Source organism: Barbus barbus (assembly GCF_936440315.1).
Source record: "Barbus barbus genome assembly, chromosome: 39".
NCBI lineage: Eukaryota > Metazoa > Chordata > Actinopteri > Cypriniformes > Cyprinidae > Barbus > Barbus barbus.
In genome coordinates, this window is record NC_136717.1 from 9,100,887 (window position 1) to 9,125,872 (window position 24,986).

General features: G+C 36.4%; 1 protein-coding gene across 1 annotated transcript; it reads left to right on the forward strand.

Moving 5' to 3' along the window:
• The first annotated feature begins 4,574 nt into the window (after nucleotides 1-4,574).
• On the forward strand, nucleotides 4,575-24,986 carry LOC306858471 (uncharacterized protein). Its single transcript, XM_079399039.1, has 43 exons — nucleotides 4,575-4,660; nucleotides 5,005-5,034; nucleotides 5,566-5,791; nucleotides 6,055-6,184; nucleotides 6,285-6,348; nucleotides 6,449-6,534; nucleotides 7,699-7,891; nucleotides 7,994-8,113; nucleotides 8,491-8,611; nucleotides 9,000-9,135; nucleotides 9,237-9,314; nucleotides 9,492-9,561; nucleotides 9,686-9,817; nucleotides 9,947-10,090; nucleotides 11,044-11,138; nucleotides 11,234-11,366; nucleotides 11,595-11,838; nucleotides 11,940-11,980; nucleotides 12,492-12,580; nucleotides 12,685-12,839; nucleotides 13,307-13,445; nucleotides 13,586-13,684; nucleotides 13,799-13,993; nucleotides 14,745-14,987; nucleotides 15,126-15,282; nucleotides 15,412-15,522; nucleotides 15,647-15,788; nucleotides 15,897-18,049; nucleotides 18,238-18,387; nucleotides 18,592-18,807; nucleotides 18,983-19,221; nucleotides 19,800-19,986; nucleotides 20,112-20,331; nucleotides 20,507-20,685; nucleotides 21,030-21,099; nucleotides 21,345-21,454; nucleotides 21,689-21,720; nucleotides 21,828-21,978; nucleotides 22,128-22,165; nucleotides 22,321-22,428; nucleotides 22,537-22,576; nucleotides 23,558-23,666; nucleotides 24,350-24,986. Exons 1-43 carry the CDS (start codon nucleotides 4,612-4,614, stop codon nucleotides 24,510-24,512), a joined length of 7,587 nt encoding a protein of 2,528 aa, XP_079255165.1. The 5' UTR covers nucleotides 4,575-4,611; the 3' UTR covers nucleotides 24,513-24,986.

Genomic DNA, 24,986 nt, shown 5'->3' on the forward strand with positions numbered 1-24,986 from the left:
ATACTTGACTAACTGGGTCCCAGGTCAGGAAGCAGACAGACTGGCTAAACCGACCGTCTGCTAGCCGCCTCACGTCACAGAAGTCAGTTAATTCTCAGCACATAGAGACTCCTTCACCTAGATATCACACTATAGAGACTGTGTCTGTTCCCCGAACTAGAAAATACAGAAAACGTCCAAACCAAATTAAGAATAACAATTTAATTGATGTTCAACAAATAAAAAATGTTTACAATACAGAGAAACAATTGATAAAGCTTGGCTTACTGAATATCAGGTGCCTTTCTACAAAAGCACTTTTTGTAAATGATTTGATCAATGATAATAATCTAGATTTGCTCTGTTTGACAGAAACATGGCTAAAACCAGATGAATACATTACTTTAAATGAGTCCACCTCCCAAGATTACTGCTATAAAAATGAGCCACGTCCAAAAGGTAAAGGGGGAGGTGTTGCTACAATTTATAGACAATTTATAGGATATGTCCCCAAAACATTCAAATTGGCTGTTATTAAGCCTCTCATTAAAAAAACACAACTTGACCCCAAAGATCTAGTTAATTACAGACCGATCTCAAATCTCCCTTTTTTCTGTCAAAGATACTAGAAAAGCTAGTATCCTCAAAATTATATTCCTTCTTAGAGAAAAATTGTATTTGTGAGGAATTCCAGTCAGGATTTAGACCGTATCATAGTACTGAGACTGCTCTCATTAGAGTTACAAATGACCTGCTTCTATCATCTGATCGTGGTTGTATCTCTTTATTAGTTCTACTGGATCTTAGCATTGTGTTCGACACTATCGACCACAACATTCTTTTAAATAGACTAGAACACTTTGTTGGCATTAGTGGAAGTGCATTAGCATGGTTCAAATCGTACTTATCTGAACGCCATCAGTTCATAGCAGTGAATGAAGAGATATCATATCGATCACAAGTGCAGTATGGAGTACCTCAAGGCTCAGTACTAGGGTCATTACTTTTCACGCTTTTCATGTTACCCTTGGGAGATATTATCAGGAGACATGGTGTTAGCTTTCACTGTTATGCTGATGATACTCAGCTCTATATTTCTTCGCGGCCCAGTGAAACACACCAAATTGAGAAACTAACAGAATGCATAGTCGATGTAAAAAACTGGATGACGAGTAACTTCTTACTGCTGAATTCTGAAAAAACAGGTGTTAATTATCAGACCTAAAAACTCCACACGTAATAACCTAGAATACTATATAACACTTGACGACTGCTCTGTCAATTCTTCTTCATCAGTTAGTAACCTAGGTGTGTTGTTTGGTCCCCTAGACCCTTTAAACCTTTGAAGCTCTCCCTTTGAAGGTAAACCCTTTTTATCGATTCAAGTACTGTGGGGAATCACTGACATGAGATTCTACAATCTCCAAAAGATATTTTTTGGTTCACTGATGTGCTCTTGAGAATCAATATGACTTGAGTGGTTTCATACGCCTCTTAATGACTTCATATATAGAATTGTTGATAATGGCATATCAGTATTTGCAGATTGTTTATTATCTGATTATTCCAACTACAGCATTCATAGCTACAGCTGGGAAAACACACACACACACACACACGTTCTTGAGCTTGTATTTGTAGGCTACATATTGGGTAATCTGTCTCTTTACAAAAGAGCTTATTTTGAGGTTGAGAGTCTTGATTGATCTGCCTTTAATCTTGTCTTCCGTCTTATGGTTGTATTAGCGGCTTTCAGCTGACACAAGATCAGTTCTAGCTGTGCAATCAGTTACAACATTTTTCCTTTGATGTAAGTGCATTGGCCCATCAGACAGCTGGTCTCACTATGTAAAGAACTAGATGTGAAGATAATTTTTGTAAACACTGCTGTGCAAACCCTTGCAGAACATTTTTCTGGGTCCAAGAATGTAACCAATTGTTCAACACTATTGGGCATCAAAAGTAAAATGTTAAGACACAATCACTGAAAATGATAAATTATAATGTGAATATTGAAGGGTATGTGTAACTTACAGTGTCTGTGGTAGTCTTAGCTCTTTTTACGGCTAAGGAATTTTATGATATGGAAGTGGTTTTGTGTGTGATTGAGAGAGAGAAAGAGAAAGAAAGAAAGAAAGAAAGAAAGAAAGAAAGAAAGAAAGAAAGAAAAATAATTTCCTTTAACTACAGAAAAGGCACAATGAGGAAATGTGTCCAGAGTGTCTATTTACACTAAGTGCATATTAAAGGATAATACTTTTTTAAATTTGGAAATTAACTGCATTTGTTTTAATATGAAATGGAAATGTATTCATTACTGTCTACAACTCAAATTTTATCATGCAAGGATACAAACTGAGTATACCACCTGTCAAATATTATGTAGGTCCACCTTGTGCTGTCAAAATAGCTCTGATGTGATTAGGAATGGACTCCATGAGACAGCTGAAAATGTCCTGTGGTCTCTGGCACCAAGACATACTGTAGCAGCCTCCTTTAGGTCTTGCACTATAAAAGGATCGGATTTGGTCCAGAACATCCCATACGGTAGGCCTCCAAAGATTTTGTGCAGCATGGCAGAGTCCATTTTCATCAGGGGTGTACGTGGTTTACAACAATCTTTAGGTATGTGGTACATGTCAAAGTAGCATCCACATGAATCCCAGGACCCAAGGTCTCCCAGCAGAACTGACTGTTCACTTGCTGCCTCTTGAAAGGTGCCATCGTAATGTATAATCAGTGTTATTCACTTCACCTTTCAGCGGTTTTAATGTTGTGGCCTGTGAGTGGTTTTAATGTTTCCACCAGAAGCCTGTACAGTCACCTAGGTTATCGACTTCTCATGATAAGAGTCCTAATCTGGGATGAGTATGGTCCATGAATGTGGTTATTTAGATTATAGTAATTGATTGTAAATCAACACCATTTCACTGAGGACACGGATATGCTTGGACACAGCTTGTGAAGATGAAGTGATTGTTGGTGATAAGCTTACATAAAAAAAAAACAAAAAAAAAAACAAGCAAACAAACTGCTTTTTACTATAACAGTATCGAATAATTGTAATAGATTGGATTTATATTAGATGAGACCAGACAAACAGATATATTGCCACCTGCTGGACAGAATAGACCTTGTAAATGGCACCTAAACTCCTCACAAGCCTCTTCATTGATGTACAGTATAGTGATTATTGAGAAAACATTTTTGTCACAAGTTTAGCAGCTGCTTTGGTGTCCAAGGACAGCTGAGATATACAGGTATGTTTTTTTAAACACACACACACACACACACACACACACACACACACACACACACACACACACTTAATGTCACAACTTGCACTGAAAAAAAAAAAATTAGATTAAACTTTAGTTTAAAGTGTCCTTGATACATGTTACATGTACTCACTATTATAATAACCATAAATTAGGCATAATTACATGCAAGTAACCCTAAACCAAACCCTAATCCTGTCCCTAACCATATAGTAAGTAAATGTAGTTAATTAATATTCCTCAGTACTTAAATGTGTAATTACACTGTAACAAGGACACCTTAACATTTTAACTCAGAAATTGTTAGTCCATTTCTCAAATAACTACAAAGAAACACAAGTAATACTGAATTATACGTGAGTTTTTAAAGGAGAAAGACTGGAAAAGTATTTTCCAATAATCTCCTTTGTTTTATTTACAGCTTAATAAAAAAAATGAAACACACCCATAAATATATGTGTAGCTTTTGACATTTTATGTAGTTTATTTTTCTTTATAATACCATTGAATGCTGTTTTGAATGCACTTTTAAAGGATGTCCTTAACCAGCTTTATCTGTTTAGGTAATATTTATCTAATATTAAACCTCTATTACAATTTAATAGTCATGCTGCTATAAGGATCTTGTCTGGTTCTTGGCATGTACACAAATAATGATCTTTTATCCTGGAGCAGAAGGATGTAATAATTCACCTATTTGGGGTGGGGGGATCATTAAAAATAAATAAATAGAAGACTTTCCAGCTAAAAGGTTATAAATGATGTGTATCTCCTACTTAAAACTGTAATTGCACAAGACTACAATGAAACCTGTGTTTTCCCCCTCTGTTGTCCTACAGCGGTTTTAATGATTTTGGTAAGGAAACATACATCAATGAATATACAGTTTTGGGATTAGAGTTACGAATGTCCTTTGAACAAACATTTGAAAGGAGATTTCCATTTTCCGTGACTGAGTTTTGAGATTGTATTCTCATCAGGGAGCTAACAGTATTCCTGTTCCTGAAATCAAATCCACCTGTTCACAGAGCAGAACCAGGTACAATGTCAAACAGAATATGACCTACACACCATTACAGGTAAACAACAAAGCAGTGCAAAATAAAGGGATTTCCAACGTTAATCTTTGGATTTTCTTCACGGTTGTCTAATGTGAGCACATAAAAACCCTTTGTTAGCTTTTGTTTTACACACACTCTTATTAGTTAATGGGAGTTATAATGTTTAATCTAGCGGCTGTTTCCTCATGCTATTCAAATGAGTGAAGTAGATCTCATCATAAAAGGGCTGTGAGAAGAATTTCTGTAGTCCTGATCCAGATGTGCACCACTGAGTAGATGGTTCATTGGACAGAATGGCTCTACGCGAGGCAGCACTTTTAGGAATACTTATTGTATTCTCAGGTTAGTTGATTTTAGATTACTTTAATAAATGTTTTATATTATATAATTTAATGATGAATAATTAATTTGAAATACAAATGTATTTTTTTTTTTTTTTTTTTTTTATTGACCATTATATTATATATTTTATTACTATATATTAACCATTTTTAAATTAAGTGTTTCTTATTATTGTTTTAATTATTCATTTAATTATTAAATTTTATCATTGCCAATATTCTGATTTATTTATGGCTAGATATAGATCGTACAAAGTGTGTGTGTGTGTGTGTGTGTGAAAAAAAAAGTCAGGAAATTTAATTGGAATTTCATCTTGTTTGGATTTTTTCTGCTTTTATTCACAGGCCACATTCACTCTGTGTTTACAGCTCAAAGTAAGAAAGTATTGCATTTTATCTTCTTGCATACATAACTTATGTTCAATTACGTTAATAGCATGTCCAATATTTTTTTAATTAGTGCTGTCAAATGATTAATCGCGATTAATCGCATCCAAAATAAACGTTTTTGTTTACATAATATATGTTTGTGTACTGTGTATATTTAAGTATATATAAATACACACACTTGCACGCATATGTTTAAAAATATATGTTATGTTTATATATTAAATATATTTATATATAATAGAAATTATATGAATATAAATGCAAATATTTTCAAAATATATACGGTATGTGTGTTTTTATATATACATAATAAAAATACACAGTACACACACATATATTATGTAAAGAAAAAGTCTTATTTCGGATGCGATTAATCGCGATTAATCGCTTGACAGCACTATTTTTAATATAGCTGGGAAATTATTTTGTTGTTTGAGACAAATCACTTGTAACATGTTAAAGAAAGAAACATCTGCTGTCCACTTTGATCTTATTTATTTGGGTATTTTATTTCAGATGTATGTAAGACATATGGCAGCGGCGTCTTTTATACCTTTAACAAAACTGCGTTTCATCTGAAGACCACATGTCCTGTAACGCTTACACGCTTCAGTCATGCTGGAGTGGACTGTCATATCATTGTCCAGCGTGGATCGAATGGCCTGATGGACAGAGTGGAGATCATTGTGAATAAAATCACCACCCTCGTTCACAATAAGACCGTGACAGTGGAAGGCAGCAGGTATGGGATTTATGAGTCACATTTGTGACTAATATTTAGATTGTAGATTAATAAAATTCTGAAATGGGTTGTTCATGTTATCTAAAGAGCTTATAGTGTTGTAATTATAATATTATAGCACTGTAATAGTATTTTTTATTTATACAATTTCATTCAAGATATCAGCATGTAAATACTGTAAACATACATTTTTAGAAGTATTTATTGATAAAAATGTTCTTTGTTAGTATGTCCACATAAAATATTTATGAATCTTTTCACAGAATTTTCCTTCCATACGATCACACCTATCAGCACGTGTTTCATTATGGAATCTACACCAGGCTCCAAAGCAAGGTTTTGCCATTGTCTGTCACATGGTACAGTGTAGCTAATGGTGTCAGTTCACTTTGGGTGAGTTACCATTAAAGACAATGATCTTCAAGATCTACAAAATACTTCATATAGAATTATATGTATTTTGTCTTTTAATTTTTGAGCACATTTCTTACAGGTGCAACTTAACCAGGATTTAGTGGAGGGTATGAGTGGACTTTGTGGGCATAAGAACAGCTCAGGTTAGTGTGTTCAGTTGTTACTTGCTGTTTAAACGGTCTTATGATATAATCATGTAATGCTTTCCGGTGATGTTTTATCATTATTATTATTTTTTCATAGAAACTATGCAGCAGCTGATATCCACTAATGTCTTCTCTGATGGTCAATGTCTGACACAAGACTCTAATGACAAGACGACAAACAAAGTGTGTTTCTGCATAGAGTAATAAAAATGTAAAAAAAAAAAAATATATATATATATATATATATATATATTTTTTTTATTTTATATATAGGGTACAACAGGGCTAAAGGCCCACCTTAAGAAAAAAATGTGCTATTCACTGCACCTAAAATGTGTAATTGCAGAAAAAATATATACGTTGTATTGAACATTAATGGAGCAACATATTTTGTGTGAAAATAAATCATTCAGGTTGTTTAAAAATTTTATTTAAAAATCTTATAAATGTATGAGGTGTGCAAGATGGGCCTTTTACCCCACACATGGGGTAAAAGGCTCACCAGAATGGGGTAAAAGGCAATTATGTGTACGTTAATACTTGTTCAAAACAATCACTTTAGCAAAGTTTGTACTATTTTCTGCTTATTTTGAAAAATAAAAGAATACATTTTTTGTTCAATAAATATACTGTCATTAAAATATGTTCATATAAAAAATATATTTTAAAATACAGAAACAAAATCATTTTAATAAGAAAAGATTCTGAACGTATTGAAGGAGGTCCAATAATAACTGAATATATATTTACAGTAGTAACAAATTATATTTTATTATATGATATGATTAGTATCATGTTTTTAAATATGATTTCATTTCATTTTAAACATGGTGATTATCTCTAATATGGACACCTAAAATAATATATGATATTTACCATCTGAATCAAACCATGTCATGTCAACAACTGGAAAAGTCAGCCATCTATTAATTATCATGTTAATTACTGTGCGCCTTTAGCCCCAAATATTAGATCAAGTAAGCACAGAAGATCAGACAAATATACAAGTGCATCTTGAAAAGCGAATGTTTTGGAAAGTGTTACGCCATATTTTTGTGCCATCTAGTTGTTTAAATGAAAATAATATCAAAGGCGCCTTTTACCCCGGGGGGCCTTTAGCCCTGTAGTACCCTATATGTGTGTGTGTGTATATATATATATATTTCTATGAAGCTCGTATAATGCACTATCAAGGTATCTCTATTAATCTAGAAATAACTTTTGTGTTTATGATATATGCAGCGGATAACAAGATATTAAAATACTTTAAGTAATAAATCTATACCAGGCTCAAATAAAATATTTTAAAATCCATTGAATGCCTACTAACCATATCTATTTCTTTAGGTTTGTTCAAATCTTATGTCCCATGCTTACGAATGTCTCGCTACTAAATATCAAACCTACCTGAAACTGTGCTATAAAAATATGAATGGATTATGGCATCAGGAATCAAACTGCTCTTTTTTTAAAGAGCTCTCACTTATGTGCGGGAGCTCTAGTCCAGTGTGGTCAGTGTGGAGATCAAAAAGCAACTGCCGTAAGATCCACAGTTTATTTGATTAAGTTAATCAGAAATGTTATCATATTCATTTTTGTGTATACACATTACAATGTTACTAATAATTCATCTTGTTTGCAGCCCAACCTCATTGCCCTGGAGACTTGCACTATGTAGAGATGGGTCCTGCTTTCCCACCAACCTGCAGCAACCCACAGAATTACACCACAGACCTTACCAGCACCTGTCTGCCTGCTCAAGGTTGGTTATTGATTAGCAATTCAATTCAAGCTTATTTGTATAGTGCGTTTCACGATACAAATTGTTGCAAAGCAGCTTTACAGAAATGTTTCTACATTATATTTAGGAGTAGGTTATTAGTGGTGACTATGGCAGAAATATACAGTAAAAAACCATGCGGTTAGTTACAACTTGCGTGTATTTCAAACAGACTATTAACTGCGATGATTATATGTTGTGATCAGCAGTAAAAAGGGAAAATGTGGGACATTTTATTTAATTAACCTCTGTTCTTAAGTATTTAACTTCATCAATGATATGTCAAATCAGAAAATATTGTTTCATTTCATTAATATCTATATTATTTATAACAATTTCTATGTCTCTCATAATCTCAGGAAAGGTCCTAAATGATCGCGTTGATGGTTACCATGCCATTAATGTGGAGGAATGTCCATGTGTGCATGCAAAGATAATGTATGCACCAAGACAGGAGCGCAGAACAAAGTGCCAGGCCTGGTAAGAAATTTCGGGACCAATTCTCACTAGTTCTAATTCTAACTAGTTGCTTATTAGCATGCCTATTGGCTGTTTATTAGTACTTATAAAGCACATATTATCTCATGACCATATTCTGCACTCCTAATCCTACCCAATACCTACAAACTGTTAATAAGTAGCAAATTAAGTCATAGTTCATAGTTGGTTAAGGGCGATAATTTGTTTCTTAAAATAAAGTGTGGCCAATTATTTTTATTGAAATCTTACTGTTTTGGTTGTAATCATACAAGAACATAAAATCATTCAAGGTTTTTCAAAATACAACCTTGTAAGTAAAAACGTAAGTAAATATTGTGAGATTTGAATATAATCACTTTAAACATTTTTGTTGTTTTTATCTCCACAGTACCTGCATCAGAGGAAACTGGGCATGTTCTGCAAACACATGTCCAGCCAAGTGTATTATTGAGGGCCAGTTCATCACTACATTTGATGGCAAACAGTATTCTATGCTAGACAAATGCACTTTTGTGGCTGCAAGGGTAACTGAAATGCAATACAACATTTGTTTTTGTTTTCTTTGTAATGTAATATTTGGTTATTTTCTGACATTAAAATGTCTAATGTTTGGTATGTCACCCAGGGACTTAACTGGACATTGAACATTCAATATTCTGGGCAAGGTGTTGCAATAGAAAAGGCATATCTTAATATCAACCAGGTTTGTCTATTTTCCTTACCAACATTTGGAGGCTTTTTGTTTGCATTTTGCAGACTCTATGTAACTTTCATTATCTACTGTACATAATATAGTATGATTTTAAACATTTGATAATACATTTTGATACCACATCTGGACGTCACGTCCCCTATAAACTGACACCTTTTTTCATTTCAGGAAAGATATACCTTCTCTGCAAACAGCATACAACTAAACAACATAGAAATCAGTGACCTATCACAGACTGGTAGGCTCTTTTGGAATTTGTTGTATTAAGATGACTAAGTTTGAAAAATTCATATTAGCTTGACAAAGTTTGAAACATTCACAATAGCTTTACAAAACTGCTATGTTTTTGGCCTTTGTTTTAGAGTCTACCACAGTCTTTTGGCAGTCTTCAATGTTCATTCAAGTTCAGACTTCATTTGACCTGAAAATGCAAGTTCAAGTCTCTCCAGAAATTCAAATATATTTGAATTTGCCACCAACCGAAAATACTGAAGGTTTGAGAAATCTATATTCATACAAGCCTACCTCAAAGCACATACGGCATTTTAGCTAAATGCAATTATACATAGAATTCAATCAATCAAATTTGAATGTTTTTATTAAAGCCAGTGTTTTTATTATAGGTCTTTGTGGAACTTTTAATAATGACACAAGCGATGACTTCACTACTTTTAGTGGGATCATAGAAAGTTCAGTTCAGCTTTTTGCCCAGTCCTGGTCAATGGGCACATGTAGCCCAATTACTGGCTGCATCAACACTGACAATGGTAAGTGTCATTTAGACCAACTGCTTAACCATATTAAAGTTCTGTCATGGCAGCTCTCGTACAGTTTAGCATGGTAATGTACAAGACAGTGTTAATGTGTTTGGTCTTGGCTAAACAGATCTTCTATGCTACTGCCACCGCAGCAGAGCAAGTACTGATACTTGCTACTACCAATACATCCACAGCCATACTGCTTTGAGATGAAATAACCCCCATATATAATATAAATGAGATCTATACAGGTGGAGCTGGGGAAGGTGGAGGGTCTCTGAAGCATACTGCTACTGCTACTACAAACACTAGCTGAGTTGAGAACCAAGCTCATTGGCTGCTGATACGAAAATAACCAATCAGCTGTGCCACATGAATAAAGATGTCATTATGTCATATTGAGTTGGAACCTATTGGACTGCGCCCATTTAAAATTTCACAACAGAACTTTGGATTTATTGTCCAAAGACTATAGAATACCCAAGACGTGTCACTCGTATTGTTTTGAATGGGGAAAAATGCAATGCTCAATCGCAGGAAGCCCCGCCTTCTGAATGAAAGAGCCAGTCTTTAATTGGTAAAGTCAGCGCGTCACTGCAGCTGCCTTTAGAAGTCCCGGTTGCTATAGAAATAGTCAGCGCTCTGAGATGCGCGCTCAGGACTGCGCATGCGCACTGGCTGATCTAGCCTGAGAAATAAGCTTTTTATAACGCTTTTTGAGCAAAAGAAACAGCATTTATGACACAGTTGTTGTACGATTTCATTGGTGATTTCAAATATGAAATTTAATCGTAAGCTTAGTGAACAGTTTTGGAGAATTTGATGTTTCCCCATACAAAGTGATAGGAGTTGCTCTTAGATGCCCGAGAAGCGTTTCAAAGATGGCCGCCGAGTGACATGACTTGTCTTCGAGAGACTTTGTTATCGTCTAAGATAACCTCTTATATTCATTCCATTCGTAGAGATATTTGCTGAGGAGAACTGTGACCAATTGAAAGATCCGGAAGGAGTATTTGCTGCGTGTCATGACTATGTACCTGTTTCACCCTTTGTCGAGGCAAGGATATATTCTCATTCATAAATACTTTTGATGATTTCTGATGAAATTCATGTTTGTTTTCTTACTATTAATCTGTTTCTGATTCTTCTCAGGCATGTGCAAAAAGAACATGTCAGTGCTCAGCTGCATTACAGGAATGTTTATGTGTCTCTTTTGGCAACTACGCAAAAGCCTGTGCAACTCAGGGAATCACTGTTGGGGACTGGAGATCAGGAACAAACTGCAGTGAGTAACAAGTTTTTATTAAATGTGAAAATTATGCAGGGAATTTCAGGGATGTTAAATTGTATTTCTGTAGGTGAAAACACAACCTTAGCACAATTAACCAAATGAAAGTTTTTTGTGATATATTTCCATTTTCCTAATAATTATTTGTGTATTTACACTGTAACAACATTATTTTTTGAAAATCTATGTATGACTCACTCCACAAATGATCATTCTGGATTTCAGTTGCTTCGTGCATGGGCAACCTGTGGTATGATTATGCCACGTTTGCGTGTAATCATACCTGCCGTTCCCTCTCGGGCCCTGATCCCACCTGTGAGGTGGTGGATGACCCTGTGGAGGGGTGTGGATGCACATCAGATTCTCACCTGAGCAACCAACAGACCTGCAGCCCTCGTCTGCTGTGCAGCTGCCACCACCCTGGAGGCGTCACACCTCCAGGTCCTGTGGTTATCGGTGGACGCCAATGGTAAGAATGAAAACAGCTAATTTCAAGGAAATGTTTACAATATGTTGAGTACATATTTTTTTTGCCTTTGTTGTGTATAAAATGCTTGTTTTGTATTACAGCTTGTGTGAAAATGGACAACTTCAATGTCCTAAAGTTTGCAGTGAGTGAAATCATCTTCTTACATTTTAGAAAAACAACAACAACAAACACACTAAACAACAGAATACTGAACCAGAGCATATAGCACATTTTAGTCTGTGTATTTAAACTGAATAGCCTCTGTAGAATTCTATGGTGGTTCTGAACACAAATGTATAGATATATTTGACTCAATAATTCATTTATAATAAAAAATTAGACAAGAAATCTCTGTATTTTAAGTAACTGATTTTGAGACTTTAAGAGTTTCAGAATGCACCTTATCCACAAAAATCAATGCTGTTTGCCTGTAATTAATGATGTGATAATACTGTATGCGCAATTCATTAAACAATGTTTAAATAACCAGGCATTGTGTAGTTGAGCGGCATGTATTTATTCACTTATTTAGTGAATTTCACCTTTGAATTCTCAAGTAATGTAACACCAACTAATCCGTTAAACCATTAAAACGTGGAAATTCTGTGATTCAGTGCCAAAGATTTCTATTAAGTTCTACTCCTATTTTCTAGATTGCACAGTGGGAAAGATTTGTGTGGATTGTGCCCAAATACCAGTGAACACAGCCCATAGGACATGTGAAAGCTTGACCAAACCTGTAGTAAGCATTTGTGTAAAATTTGACATATCTTATCAAATTTGACAAGTGTTATGATGTTAATTTTCTGCACGAGTCTAAGTGAAATTCCTGATCTATATTCACAGAGTGATGATAACAGCTGTATTAGTGGATGTTATTGTCCAGATGGCCTTTTTGAAGATCATAATGGTGGTTGTGTGGCTCATGAAAACTGCACCTGTGAATTCAGCAGGAGGGTGTATGAAACTGGGCAGAGCGTGACGACCAACTGTAAAATATGGTAAGATCCCTATCTTCTACCCCTGACCTTGGTTCACATATTTTAAAACAATGATTTACCCACATTCACGCAATTCCAAAGCCATAGGGTTTTCCTTTTGTGGAATAAAAAACAAGATATTTTGTCAAATACTCAAGATGCTCTTTTCCCTACTCCGAAAGTAAGTGGATATTGAGGTTATTAGCTCTTAAAATTACACCAACAACAACAAAAAAATCATATTAAAAGTAGTCCATTCAGCTTGTGTAATATATTTCAGCTTTTCTAAATCTGAATTGATATTTATTAAAAATCTTCCTCTACACTGTAGCGCTCAAATCTCACTTGTGACCACCACCTCAAGATTCTAAGTGACATTTGGGAGCTTTAAGATTGTATGCTTTGAGATATCCTGCCCTGCAAAATTACAATGAAATAAAAAATCACCAGACCACTCGATTTGAATTACATGATGTTGTGTCTTGCAGCACATGTAGAGGTGGTGAATGGTCTTGTATAGATGAGGCATGTTCAGGAGTATGTGAGGTGTTTGGAAATGGGCAGTATCGCACCTTTGACTCCAAATGGTACAGATTCGATGGCCACTGTCAGTACACTCTAGTGAAGGTGAGTGGTTGCAATGTGACAAATTATCATTTCCAAAAGATTCTGACTTTGTTTATGTACTAGTAAAATTCACAAGTTCATTAAAAATTAGCACTCAACTATTGTCAAACATGTTTAACTTCTACTGCTTCTTGTATAAGGACGCTGGTTCAACTGGGCAGTTTGCAGTTAAAACTGAGAGTGTTCCTTGTTGTGATGAGTCTTTGACATGTTCCCGCGCCATCTCAGTGGAGCTCTTGGTAAATGACCATCTGTGTATATATAAATTGTTGTTGGATGTTGTCAATACTATCAAGTAGAAATTACAATGCACTCAGTAATGAAACTGTAAATATTTGCTTAATGTTTTACAGGGTGCAGTGACTCTGATGTTGAGTGACATGCAGGTAACTGAAACACTTCAGGCAAGGCATGCATTGCTGGCAGAGCCCCTGTACTCCATCCAAACTGTGGGCCTCTACATCATTATCTCAGTTCCCAGACTGGGGATCACTGTAATCTGGGACAAACATACCAGGATCACCATCCAACTAGAGCCTGAGTGGAGAGTAAGAAGTCACATTTAATTTATTTTATTGTCTAAGATTGATATTCAGTATTTACATTGTGAACTAATCAGATGTCATGCAAAAAGCAACAAGCTGTCCAGATGATTTCCTGCTCTGCTATAGTATCCAGCTGCATCAAGTACGGTCTCTGTTGCTCACGTTGCCCGAACTGCTATTGAAAATTAATGATGGCAGATTGCTTTGCTTCAGCAAATTGCTTGAAGTGGGAGCAAACCTTTTGTTTTTAAACTCGTTGTGAGCAAAACTGTTCTAATTGGCTATCTTCTGGGATTGATGCCTGAATTTCACATTAAGTGTGGATACACAAATTACTTCTTGTTGAAATTTTGTTGCATTGTGCCTGGTTAGGACATGGGGCAAGAGTTGTGATAGACCTAGTACAAAGTTTTGAAATTAAACTACGAATGGAAAATGTTTTAAAAATGGATAACAATGGTTAAATCTCAAGTAAAAGTTGATAAATTAACATCCTTGTTGGCCCTGGAACTTGTTTTCAATGATCTTTATTCTTAACTTAGCACCAAGGTTGGGACTTGAACAACATTCTTAAGAACATATCTATCTGACCTCCTCTTAGGGCAAGTTTAGGCATGGAGTAGATATGTAATGTTAGGACTATGATAGTTTGATAGGAATGTTGGTTCAGGAACAACAAGGAATATAGATCTTGAAACATGTGCTACTGAGTGGTGAATACATGCAGTGTTCTCTTTTACCTGTGGAACATTAGGGCCGAGTGTTGGGACTTTGTGGGAACTTTGATGGAAAGGTGACAAACGACCTTCTGACAAGCAGCTCCTCAGAAGTTTTCAGTGTTTTGGACTTTGGGAATAGTTGGAAGACAGCAACTCCACCATGCTCAGATGTAATCCATGAAACATTTCCTTGTGAACGACACTCCTACTGTGCAGCCTGGGCCCAGCGGCGATGTATGATCTTGAGATCGGACACCTTTATAGATTGCCATTTGAAGGTACTTTGCAGTTCCAAAAGTTAATGTTAATGATGTCTAATAATGTTGTTTCTGATGTCTAATTTTTGTTAATTGACTTTAACTAAACGAAGTCTTTATTGAACCAGGCAGTAACTGTTGCATTATTTTGACTACTAGGTAGATCCAGAGCCTTATTACCAAGCATGTGTTTTGGAGTCCTGTTCTTGTGAATTTGAGGGAAAGTTTCTCGGCTTTTGTACTGCTGTCTCAGCTTACGCAGAGGCGTGCAGTGCAAAGGATGTCTGCATCAACTGGAGAACCCCCGATTTGTGTCGTACGTATTGTATTCTATTATTGGATTAGACGTTGGAAACAATTAAGAATTTTCCTAGAATGAGTATTTCCTGGTAAAGGCATACCTGAGTTATTACTTATTTAGTCAAGTGTTTTTTCATCTCCACAGCGGTGTATTGTGACTATTACAATGAAGTGGGTCAGTGCACCTGGCATTACAATCCCTGTGGCCAGGTTAAGACCTGTGGCACTAATAACCACTTTACAGGAAAACTTGAAGGTATTTTTTCCTCTTTCTGTTCCTGTTTCTTGATCTCGCTGTTGTACTGCAGTATTCTGTACTGCTAGAATTTAGAAACACGGAAACTATTTAAACGTTCACCAAGCAATGTATGACATTTCAGGTTGCTACCCAAGATGCCCTGAGGAGACCCCGTATTATGATGAAAACCTAGGGAAATGCACTGCTTTGGACAACTGCACTTGTAACTTCATGAACAGAGTGTTGTCACCTCCTGATGAAATGTGTACTTCTTATATATGCTGGTAAGCCATTTTGTAGACTCTTGTTTCAGTGCTGGAAGGATATTTAAGATAAAACATTTATAAACTATATACCTACCATTAATTAAAATGTGTATTCTTTTTGCTTAGTAAATGCCTTGATGGACAAATTGACTGCACTCCTATATTTACATCTACAACTACGACAACAATTTATTACACATCAACAGCTCAGCCATCTACAACAATAATAACCCACACAGCCACAACACGACCACCAACAACTCAGAGCACAACACAATATATAAAACCAACAACTGAATACACAATGAAACCAACAACTGAGAAGACAACAGAATCTTCTACAACTCCAATTAAACACACAACTACAACACAGCTACCAACATCAGAGAGAACAACAGAATACACAACCACAACAAGTCAATCAACAACTGAAAGTACAACAGATACATACACAACTCCAATAGAAAAAACAACCACAGCACAACCACCACCAACTGAGAGCACAACAGAACATAAAACCACAACACGTCCATCAACAACTGAAAGTACAACAGAAATGCATACAACTCCAGTGGAAGAAACAACAACAACACAGCCACCACCAACTGAGAGCACAACAGAACACAGAACCACAACACATCCATCAACAACTGATAGTACAACTAAAAGTACAGCAGAAACGTATACAACTCCAATGGAAGAAACAACAATTACACAACCACCACCAACCGAGAGCACAACAGAACACAGAACCACAACACGTCTATCAACAACTGAAAGTACAACAGAAATATATACAACTCCAATGGAAGAAACAACCACAACACTACCACCACCAACTGAGAGCACAACAGAACATAAAACCACAACACGTCCATCAACAACTGAAAGTACAACTGAAAGTACAACAGAAATGCATACAACTCCAGTGGAAGAAACAACAACAACACAGCCACCACCAACTGAGAGCACAACAGAACACAGAACCACAACACATCCATCAACAACTGATAGTACAACTAAAAGTACAACAGAAACGTATACAACTCCAATGGAAGAAACAACCATTACACAACCACCACCAACCGAGAGCACAACAGAACACAGAACCACAACACGTCTATCAACAACTGAAAGTACAACAGAAATATATACAACTCCAATGGAAGAAACAACCACAACACTACCACCACCAACTGAGAGCACAACAGAGCATAAAACCACAACACGTCCATCAACAACTGAAAGTACAACTGAAAGTACAACAGAAATGTATACAACTCCAGTGGAAAAAACAACCACAACACAACCACCACCAACCGAGAGCACAACAGAACACAGAACCACAACACGTCTATCAACAACTGAAAGTACAACAGAAATATATACAACTCCAATGGAAGAAACAACCACAACACTACCACTACCAACTGAGAGCACAACAGAACATAAAACCACAACACGTCCATCAACAACTGAAAGTACAACTGAAAGTACAACAGAAATGCATACAACTCCAGTGGAAGAAACAACAACAACACAGCCACCACCAACTGAGAGCACAACAAAACTCAGACAAACAACACATCCATCAACAACTGAGAGTACAACAGAAACATACACAACTCCAATTGAAGAAACAACCACAACACAACCACCACCAACTGAGAGCACAACAGAACATAAAACCACAACACGTCCATCAACAACTGAAAGTACAACTGAAAGTACAACAGAAACATATACAACTCCAATGGAAGAAACAACCACAACACTACCACCACCAACTAAGGGCACAACAGAACACAAAACTGTAACACGTCCATCAACAACTGAAAGTACAACAGAAAAATATACAACTCCAATGGAAGAATCAACCATTACACAACCACCACCAACTGAGAGCACAACAGAACACAGAACCACAACACGTCCATCAACAACTGAAATTACAACAGAAATATATACAACTCCAGTGGAAGAAACAACCACAACACAACCACCACCAACTGAGCGCACAACAGAACACAGAACCACAACACGTCCAGCAACACCTGAAAGTACAACAGAAATATATACAACTCCAGTGGAAGAAACAACCACAACACAATCAGCCACCTCAGAAAGTACAACAGAATACACAACACAACCACCAACAAGTGAGAGCACAACTCAACCAACCATACCAACAAAACAATACACAACTGCAACTCAGTCAACTACTGAAGCTACAACTTCAGTAAAATATAGCACTTCAGTGTCAACAATGTCTACAACAGGTGTGGAAGCCACTATAAATATAAACTTGTGCTAGAATGAACATTTAAACAACGCTTTCTATAATACCAGTAATGTCAAAATAAATTCAAAGTGAAAAAAAAAAACTCTTTGAATGTGCTAAAAAAAAAAAACAGCCACACAAATGTATTTTGTACTTACAGTTTTTTTTCTCTGTCATTACCACTAGAATTCATAATAGTCACTGGCCCTACTATCACCAGTCTAACTCCAAACTCACCTCAAGAAATCAATACAACAACTAATCCTACAACAACAACCCCTTCTCTGACATCTGTACTCAGTACTACAAAACCTACCACTGAACACACAACTCCAGGTAATATTACTACTCATTCAACTCACAAATAGACTACTAGATGATGACATAACCCCGGGGCCTACTGCAGCTTAAATGACGTATGTGAAATAATTCTAAGCTTTAAATTAAGTGTTAATTACAATTTGATGAATGTGTTAAACTCAGTTATGTGTGATACACATTTTGATTGATTCATTGGGATCTTATTTTTGTCTTTTTTAGAACTAGTGTGTGAGTGCAAAGATGTGATGCGAAATCAAAGCTGGTTGTGTGGAGAAACTTGGAGAGAAGATTGTACAGATAAAGCCTGTAATGCTGGAGTGATTGAGGTAAAATCCATTACCTGTCCAACATCCACAATCAGGACTGATTGCCCTAGAGACAAGAAGTCTTTGGTCAAAGATGAAGAGACTTGCTGTGAGAGCTTGGAGTGTGACTGTAAGTAAACTGACTTATCATATACACATTGAAACCAGTGGGACTAGTTAGTGGTGTGGCTTTCTATTTGTCCAGCCAATGGAAAATAAGAAGAGTAATGGGGATGCCATCACTCTTTTACAAAAGTTTGTATCATTTTACTTGTACTGTACATCAACTTCAGTCTTTTTTTTAGGTCAGTGTCAGGTTTATGGAGACCCACACTACATCTCCTTCCAGGGGATCGCTTTTGACTTCATGGATAACTGCACCTACACTCTAGTGGAGGAGCGAGTACTGCAACACGGATTAAGCATTACTGTAGACAACTACTACTGTGTGCCAGAGATTTATAATTCCTGTTCTAGGGGAATAACATTAAAGTACTGGAATAATATTGCCACACTTATGGTAACAGAGGAGTTCACGGTAGAGGTATGTTTATAATGATAAAAAAATTAAATAAAATGTGCTATTCTACTAATTTATTTATGTGTTAGTCTCCTAGAGCAGGGCTGGGCAACTTTCGGTCCTGGAGGGCTAGTGTCCTGCAGAGTTTAGCTCCAACCCTTATCAAACACACCTGCCTGTAACTTCCCAGTGATCTTGAAGACATTGATTAGCTTCTTCAGGTGTGTTTGATTAGGGTAGGCGTTAAACTCTGCAGGACACCGGCCCTCCAGGACCGAAGTTGCCCAGCCCTGTCCTGGAGTCATACATTTGAATGGGGATGAAGTGTGAGCCCATATTTCTCTTTATTAAAGACAAAAGACAGGACCAGTCTGTTTGATTGGCATATAAGCAACCAATGACTTTTTGACTTTTTCTGTCAGCTTTTTTATTATCAAAACCAAAGAAAATGAGCTCAACTCAAGGAACACAAATATGCAAATATCTAACAATAAAACAGATTTTACACCCACAGTTTTCTGCTGGTCTATTTCTATGAATGACTGGGGATGATAGTTCCTTTGAGCTTTGATGATAAACAGATTGTCTCTATCTTTTTCCAGTGTACATTGAACCAGGAGATTATGAAACCACCATATGAAGATCAGGTTTTCAAGTTTGAAAACAGTGGTAGCCAGGTCCACATCTACATCAAGCCTATCCGTTCTTATATTTCTCTTACACCTTTCAACAATCTGTTAATCAACCTGGCAATGGAGTACTTCCAAAACAACACCCAAGGACAGTGTGGTATGTCATTAAAGCCAATTAACTTCTGATGGAATGTTACACATTAGACAATATGTGGTTCATGGTACATACAATATCACAGACCATAAATAGATTGTGATAACCTTACACTCTTGATTTCGCAGGTGTCTGTGGTGGGCAGTCGTGTATACGAAGAAACGGTGTAGTTGAAGATGACGACTGTTGTGATAAGACTGCATATGACTGGGTTGTAGAAGACCCTCTGAAACCCTACTGCAAATCTGTGCTCACCGATGTTCCTTGTTTCCCTTTCGTGCCACCTCCACCTGCACCTCCACCTCCGCCACCCTGCCATCCTACAATATGTGACCTATTTCACCATGAGTAAGTCACTGTTGGGTTTTTCAATCCACTGAGGTCAATAAGCATAACATTTGGGTTTTGGAAGCAATAATCCTGTGGTTTTTTTTTTTTCATATAGAATGACAAACAACTTCATAGTTTTGCTTGGCTTGTTGCATTGTGACTTTAACAGTAGGTGCTAACATCTTTTACTTAGTGTATTTGCAGAGTGTGGTGAAAGGATCAATCTTACATCCGTAGAGAAGAATTGCCGGTTTGACTACTGTTCATACAATAGTAGTGTTGGTGCCTGTTCCTCTCTGGAGTATGCAGCATCAGAGTGCAAAAGGATTGGCATTTGTGTGGACTGGAGATACCTTACCAATGGCTCCTGTGGTAAGAAAACATTATGAAAGCACAGTTTTTGAAAATAGTAGTGGTACGCTTATATTTCTGTACATTTGTACACTGATCAAATCAACATCATCTTAAAACCTAACTAATTTACGTATATACAAGTTTAAAGACCTGCAAGTCTTTACGAATCTTTTTAGGTTCATGAAAGTTTGAATTTGTGGAATTCATAGCTTGATTTTGTAGTATAAGTTACTGTCATTTTATTGTCCGAAACTTGTGTTTTCCATGTCCATTTGATTTTGTGTTGTCTTCAATAACAAAATGATTTAGTAGTAGACTTTGAAAACATTGCTGTCTTCTAATAATATTCCACTGTGTTTTAGAGATCACATGTCCGGAAGGAATGATGTACAACGAGTGTCGAGAGTCTCCAAATGATGTCTGTCGAGGCGGGTGAGAAATATTTTTACTTTAAATGATTCAAGCATTTCTAGAGTTCAAGACCTGCTTCATATTCACCTCGTAATTAGAAGATTGTGTTTCAGTGAAAATGCCAGTGCACCACCTTTTACTTTGTCTAGATCCCCCCCCCACCATTTTTTTATTGATGTATTTATTTTTAATAATGGGTACGATTAGGATTGCATGTTTGGTGTTCCATGTATGACTTCACACCCATCACTCTATTGTCTCCTCAGTGTTCGCAGGCCTGCAACCTCTATGGTTGGTCTGAGATCAGGCTGCTTTTGTCCAGATGACCAGTTGCTTGCGGAAGAACACAAGCAAATCTGTGTGTCTGAATGCCCAAGTGAGTTAAGAACTCAACCAAATATTACAAAACAAGCATTTTTTAAATCTATTTATAGGCCAATCCTGAGACCAATGTGACAAAAGTTTAGTTATAGCAATATTTTAAAAGGTAATATATTTTGTTAGCAAAATGGACTTTGCAAAGATAGTTTGCTAGTTTTCCTTACTAAGTAATGCTTTATGCGAATTTCTCTAAATTGAGTAATTTAGATATGCATTTCCTATTTTTCAGCATGTAAAGGGCCATTGGGTGAGCCCATGCCGGTAAGAGTTCATTTAACAGTAAAACCACAAACTTCTGTGAAAAAATATCTGTAAATAGATGTTTATTGTGAATACTGCATAACAGACATCTTTCATCTTTCTACAAGGTGGGAGCAACATGGGAATCAAACTGTCACATATGCACATGTCATAACCAGACTAGGACTGAGGAGTGCATACCCAAACCTCGAGAACCCACTCCAGTCTGCAGCACCTACTCCATCCTGGTCTCTGACTGCTGTGACAATCAGATTTGCAGTAATGTTACAATCTTTCCACAGCATAGCATAGTGTAGAGTGTTACTTGTGCTTGGAAAAAAATGCATATTCTTTTTTTAAATGATTTTTTCATGAGGTCCAGTGTTGCAAAAACAGATTTAGAGTATGTTTTCTTTGCTTATTTACAGTTGAGAAGAGTTGCGAGTACAATGGAAAGACTTACAAGGTAAAGGAAATATTTCACATATTTACTCACAATGGGAGCTTTGTTTGTTTTTGTATAGTTTTAGAGGCCCCTTTAAAAGACCTTGCTGTAACCAAATGTAGCACAAAATACATTGAACGATGCATGTATATGTGTTCTCGCTCTGGTGGATTCAGGTGGGTGATTGGTGGACAGACCCTTCACGCCCGTGTGAGTCTTTCAGCTGTAGTCAGACAGGAAGTGAGGTTGTGAAAACCGTGTGTCCGGTGCAAACCTGTGCTGAGGTGGGAATGACCAAACTCACATCAATTTCACAAACTGAATCAAGTTTGTTGCTCATATACATATTTTTTCTTCTATAAAGTTAATGTATTATGTTTCTGTGTATCCAGGATTTACGAGTGTGGGATGAAAATCATTGCTGCTATTCATGTAGGTTTACACAAATGTTTCACTCTAGTTGGTCTTGTAGTGGAACTGTACCATAGCACAGTGGGGTCTAGTTCTTCCCTCATGTGAGCGCCATATGTTAACTGCAAGACCAATGTTAGTATCAAGCCAAGGCAACTGTCCACTTGTCCAGTGACCACAGTGAAGGGCTTTTTCCAATTCATTAAAATACAGTATAAAATCATCTCCTTCAGAAATCAGTTGCACTGGAAAACAAGATATTATTTTTTCATAAACGGAAACTTCAAAATAACATAACCTAATTCCCTGAGATGTTATGCCATGGGGTTGACATTACATGAACACAATTTGATTTGTCTGAAGGAACATGCAAGTGCAGACATGCCTGAAGTATGGTGGCATAACCCTAAGACATTACCTTGGGATGCATTCATGTTCTGCCCTTCAAATCTCATTCACCAAGCTCCATAAGAGATACATAAAGAGGTTTATTCCAAAGAGAGATCCATAAAAAAACATGACTGGGCGGAAGTCATGGCCTAATGGTTAGAGAATTGGACTTGCTATATTATACCACAAGTGGTCCTATTTTATATTAGGTGGTCTTAACTATGTACTTACGTTTAAATTAATAATTTGATACCATGAACTTATTGTGTACATGCATGTGTTTACATTGTACTTATATTTCAAATACCTGCATGTAATTACATCTGTAATTAATTTCTGTATTTGCATTTATAATTACACCCATGTTCGTCCATTCCTTACAACTTAACCAACCCTTAAACCTAAACCTGTCACTAACCTTACCCATATCCCACCTCAATAGCAGCAACAGTGTTTCGCAACACAATATGAACACAATAAGTACATTGTACTTATTTTTTGTTGTTAGAACATAGTAGCTTAGGCCACCTAAGTTTTTTTTTTTAAGGTTATACAAATCTGTTTCATTTTACACCTTTAAGTAGGTTGCTTATTTTGTTTTGTGCGTCATAGGTAATGATACATGCAGTGCCAGATTGACGAAGATGAACCTCACGATTGCTGACTGCTCACAGGAAGTCGAGCTGCCCACTTGTGAGGGCCAGTGTGAGACACACAACAGGTAAGTCTTACATCATTAGCCTGTTTATTCTAAAATAAGCTGTAGTCTTTATTCTTTTAAAGACACTTTGTTAAACAGACACGTTGTTAGTTGGATGTTCATGTAAAGGCCTGTTGTAGTATTACAAAGATAATATGCAACTAAAAGCACACATCTGCCAATCATTAATTAGTTCACTGACAAATAGCCTTTGGCCGCCACTAGAGGGTATTGTCAGAACGTTTGTCATTTTTTCAGCACAAGATTTTTTTTAGATTTTTTTAGACACACACACACACACACACACACACACACACACACACACACACACATGTTGGTTTTTGTGGTTTATGGGGACTCTCCATAGGCGTAATGGTTTTTATACTGAACAAACTGTGTGTGCTATTGCCCTACACAAACCCTACACCTAGATTTTCAAAAAAACACCATTTAGTATGTTTTTTAAGCCTTTTGAATTATGGGGACATAGGCAGTGTCCTTATAAACCACCTTCATTATTTAATACCTCTGTCATACTCATATCATTATACAAATTTGTGTCCTCATAAACCATAAACATGCACACACACACAAAATATTGTTTATTGTGTAATACTTAAGTGCTTTGGTAGACACAGACAATGTACCATTTGTATATGTGGCCCCTGAGTTCTATATTTTTTATTTGTTACGTTGTCTTGCAGGTGGGTCCAGACTAACGGGACGCTGCAGCTTGAGCAGAGTCACCAGTGCTGTAAGGAGAGAAGTCATGAGATGAGAGAAATCACGCTGACTTGCAGTAAAAACTCTCTGACCCACTTCACATACAGACATGTCACAGGCTGTGAATGCAGGGTTGAAGGTTAAGGTTATCTGACATACAAATGTACTAAAATGTTAATTAATGTTACATCTGATTAATTTTGGAGTGTGTGGGAGTTGTATATGCACAATTAATAATTAGCTGCTGATGTGTGTGATGATTTAGTTTCAAACCAAACAAACAAATTTCTGCCATTTGTACTTTTCAGCATGTTTTAAGTGAATCAGCTTCATTAATGGTCAATTTGTCTGTGTCAAAATCAATGCTTTATCTTGTTTAAATAATAATCACTCTTTTATTATTTTAGTTTTGTTTGATCTGTTTGATGTTTTCTGACTGTCACATATGAATAATGCCATGCTTGTGTGTGTCTGTACTTTTAATGTGATTTCACTAAACAAATCAAACTTGTGACTGTAACCTGATATCAGGTGTCAATGCCTCAAAGGCTTTTGTAATCCACTTTATGGAGTCATAATTCATAATAACCGTTAATTCAATAAAACAAATAGTTTGAC

Coding starts and splice junctions, on each gene's coding strand:
- LOC306858471 (XM_079399039.1), top strand. CDS start 4,612: ATGGCTCTACGCGAGGCAGCACTTTTAGGAATACTTATTGTATTCTCA. Junction 9,136..9,236: donor GCACTTTTGTGGCTGCAAGG/GTAACTGAAATG, acceptor TATGTCACCCAG/GGACTTAACTGGACATTGAA. Junction 19,222..19,799: donor CAGAGGAGTTCACGGTAGAG/GTATGTTTATAA, acceptor ATCTTTTTCCAG/TGTACATTGAACCAGGAGAT.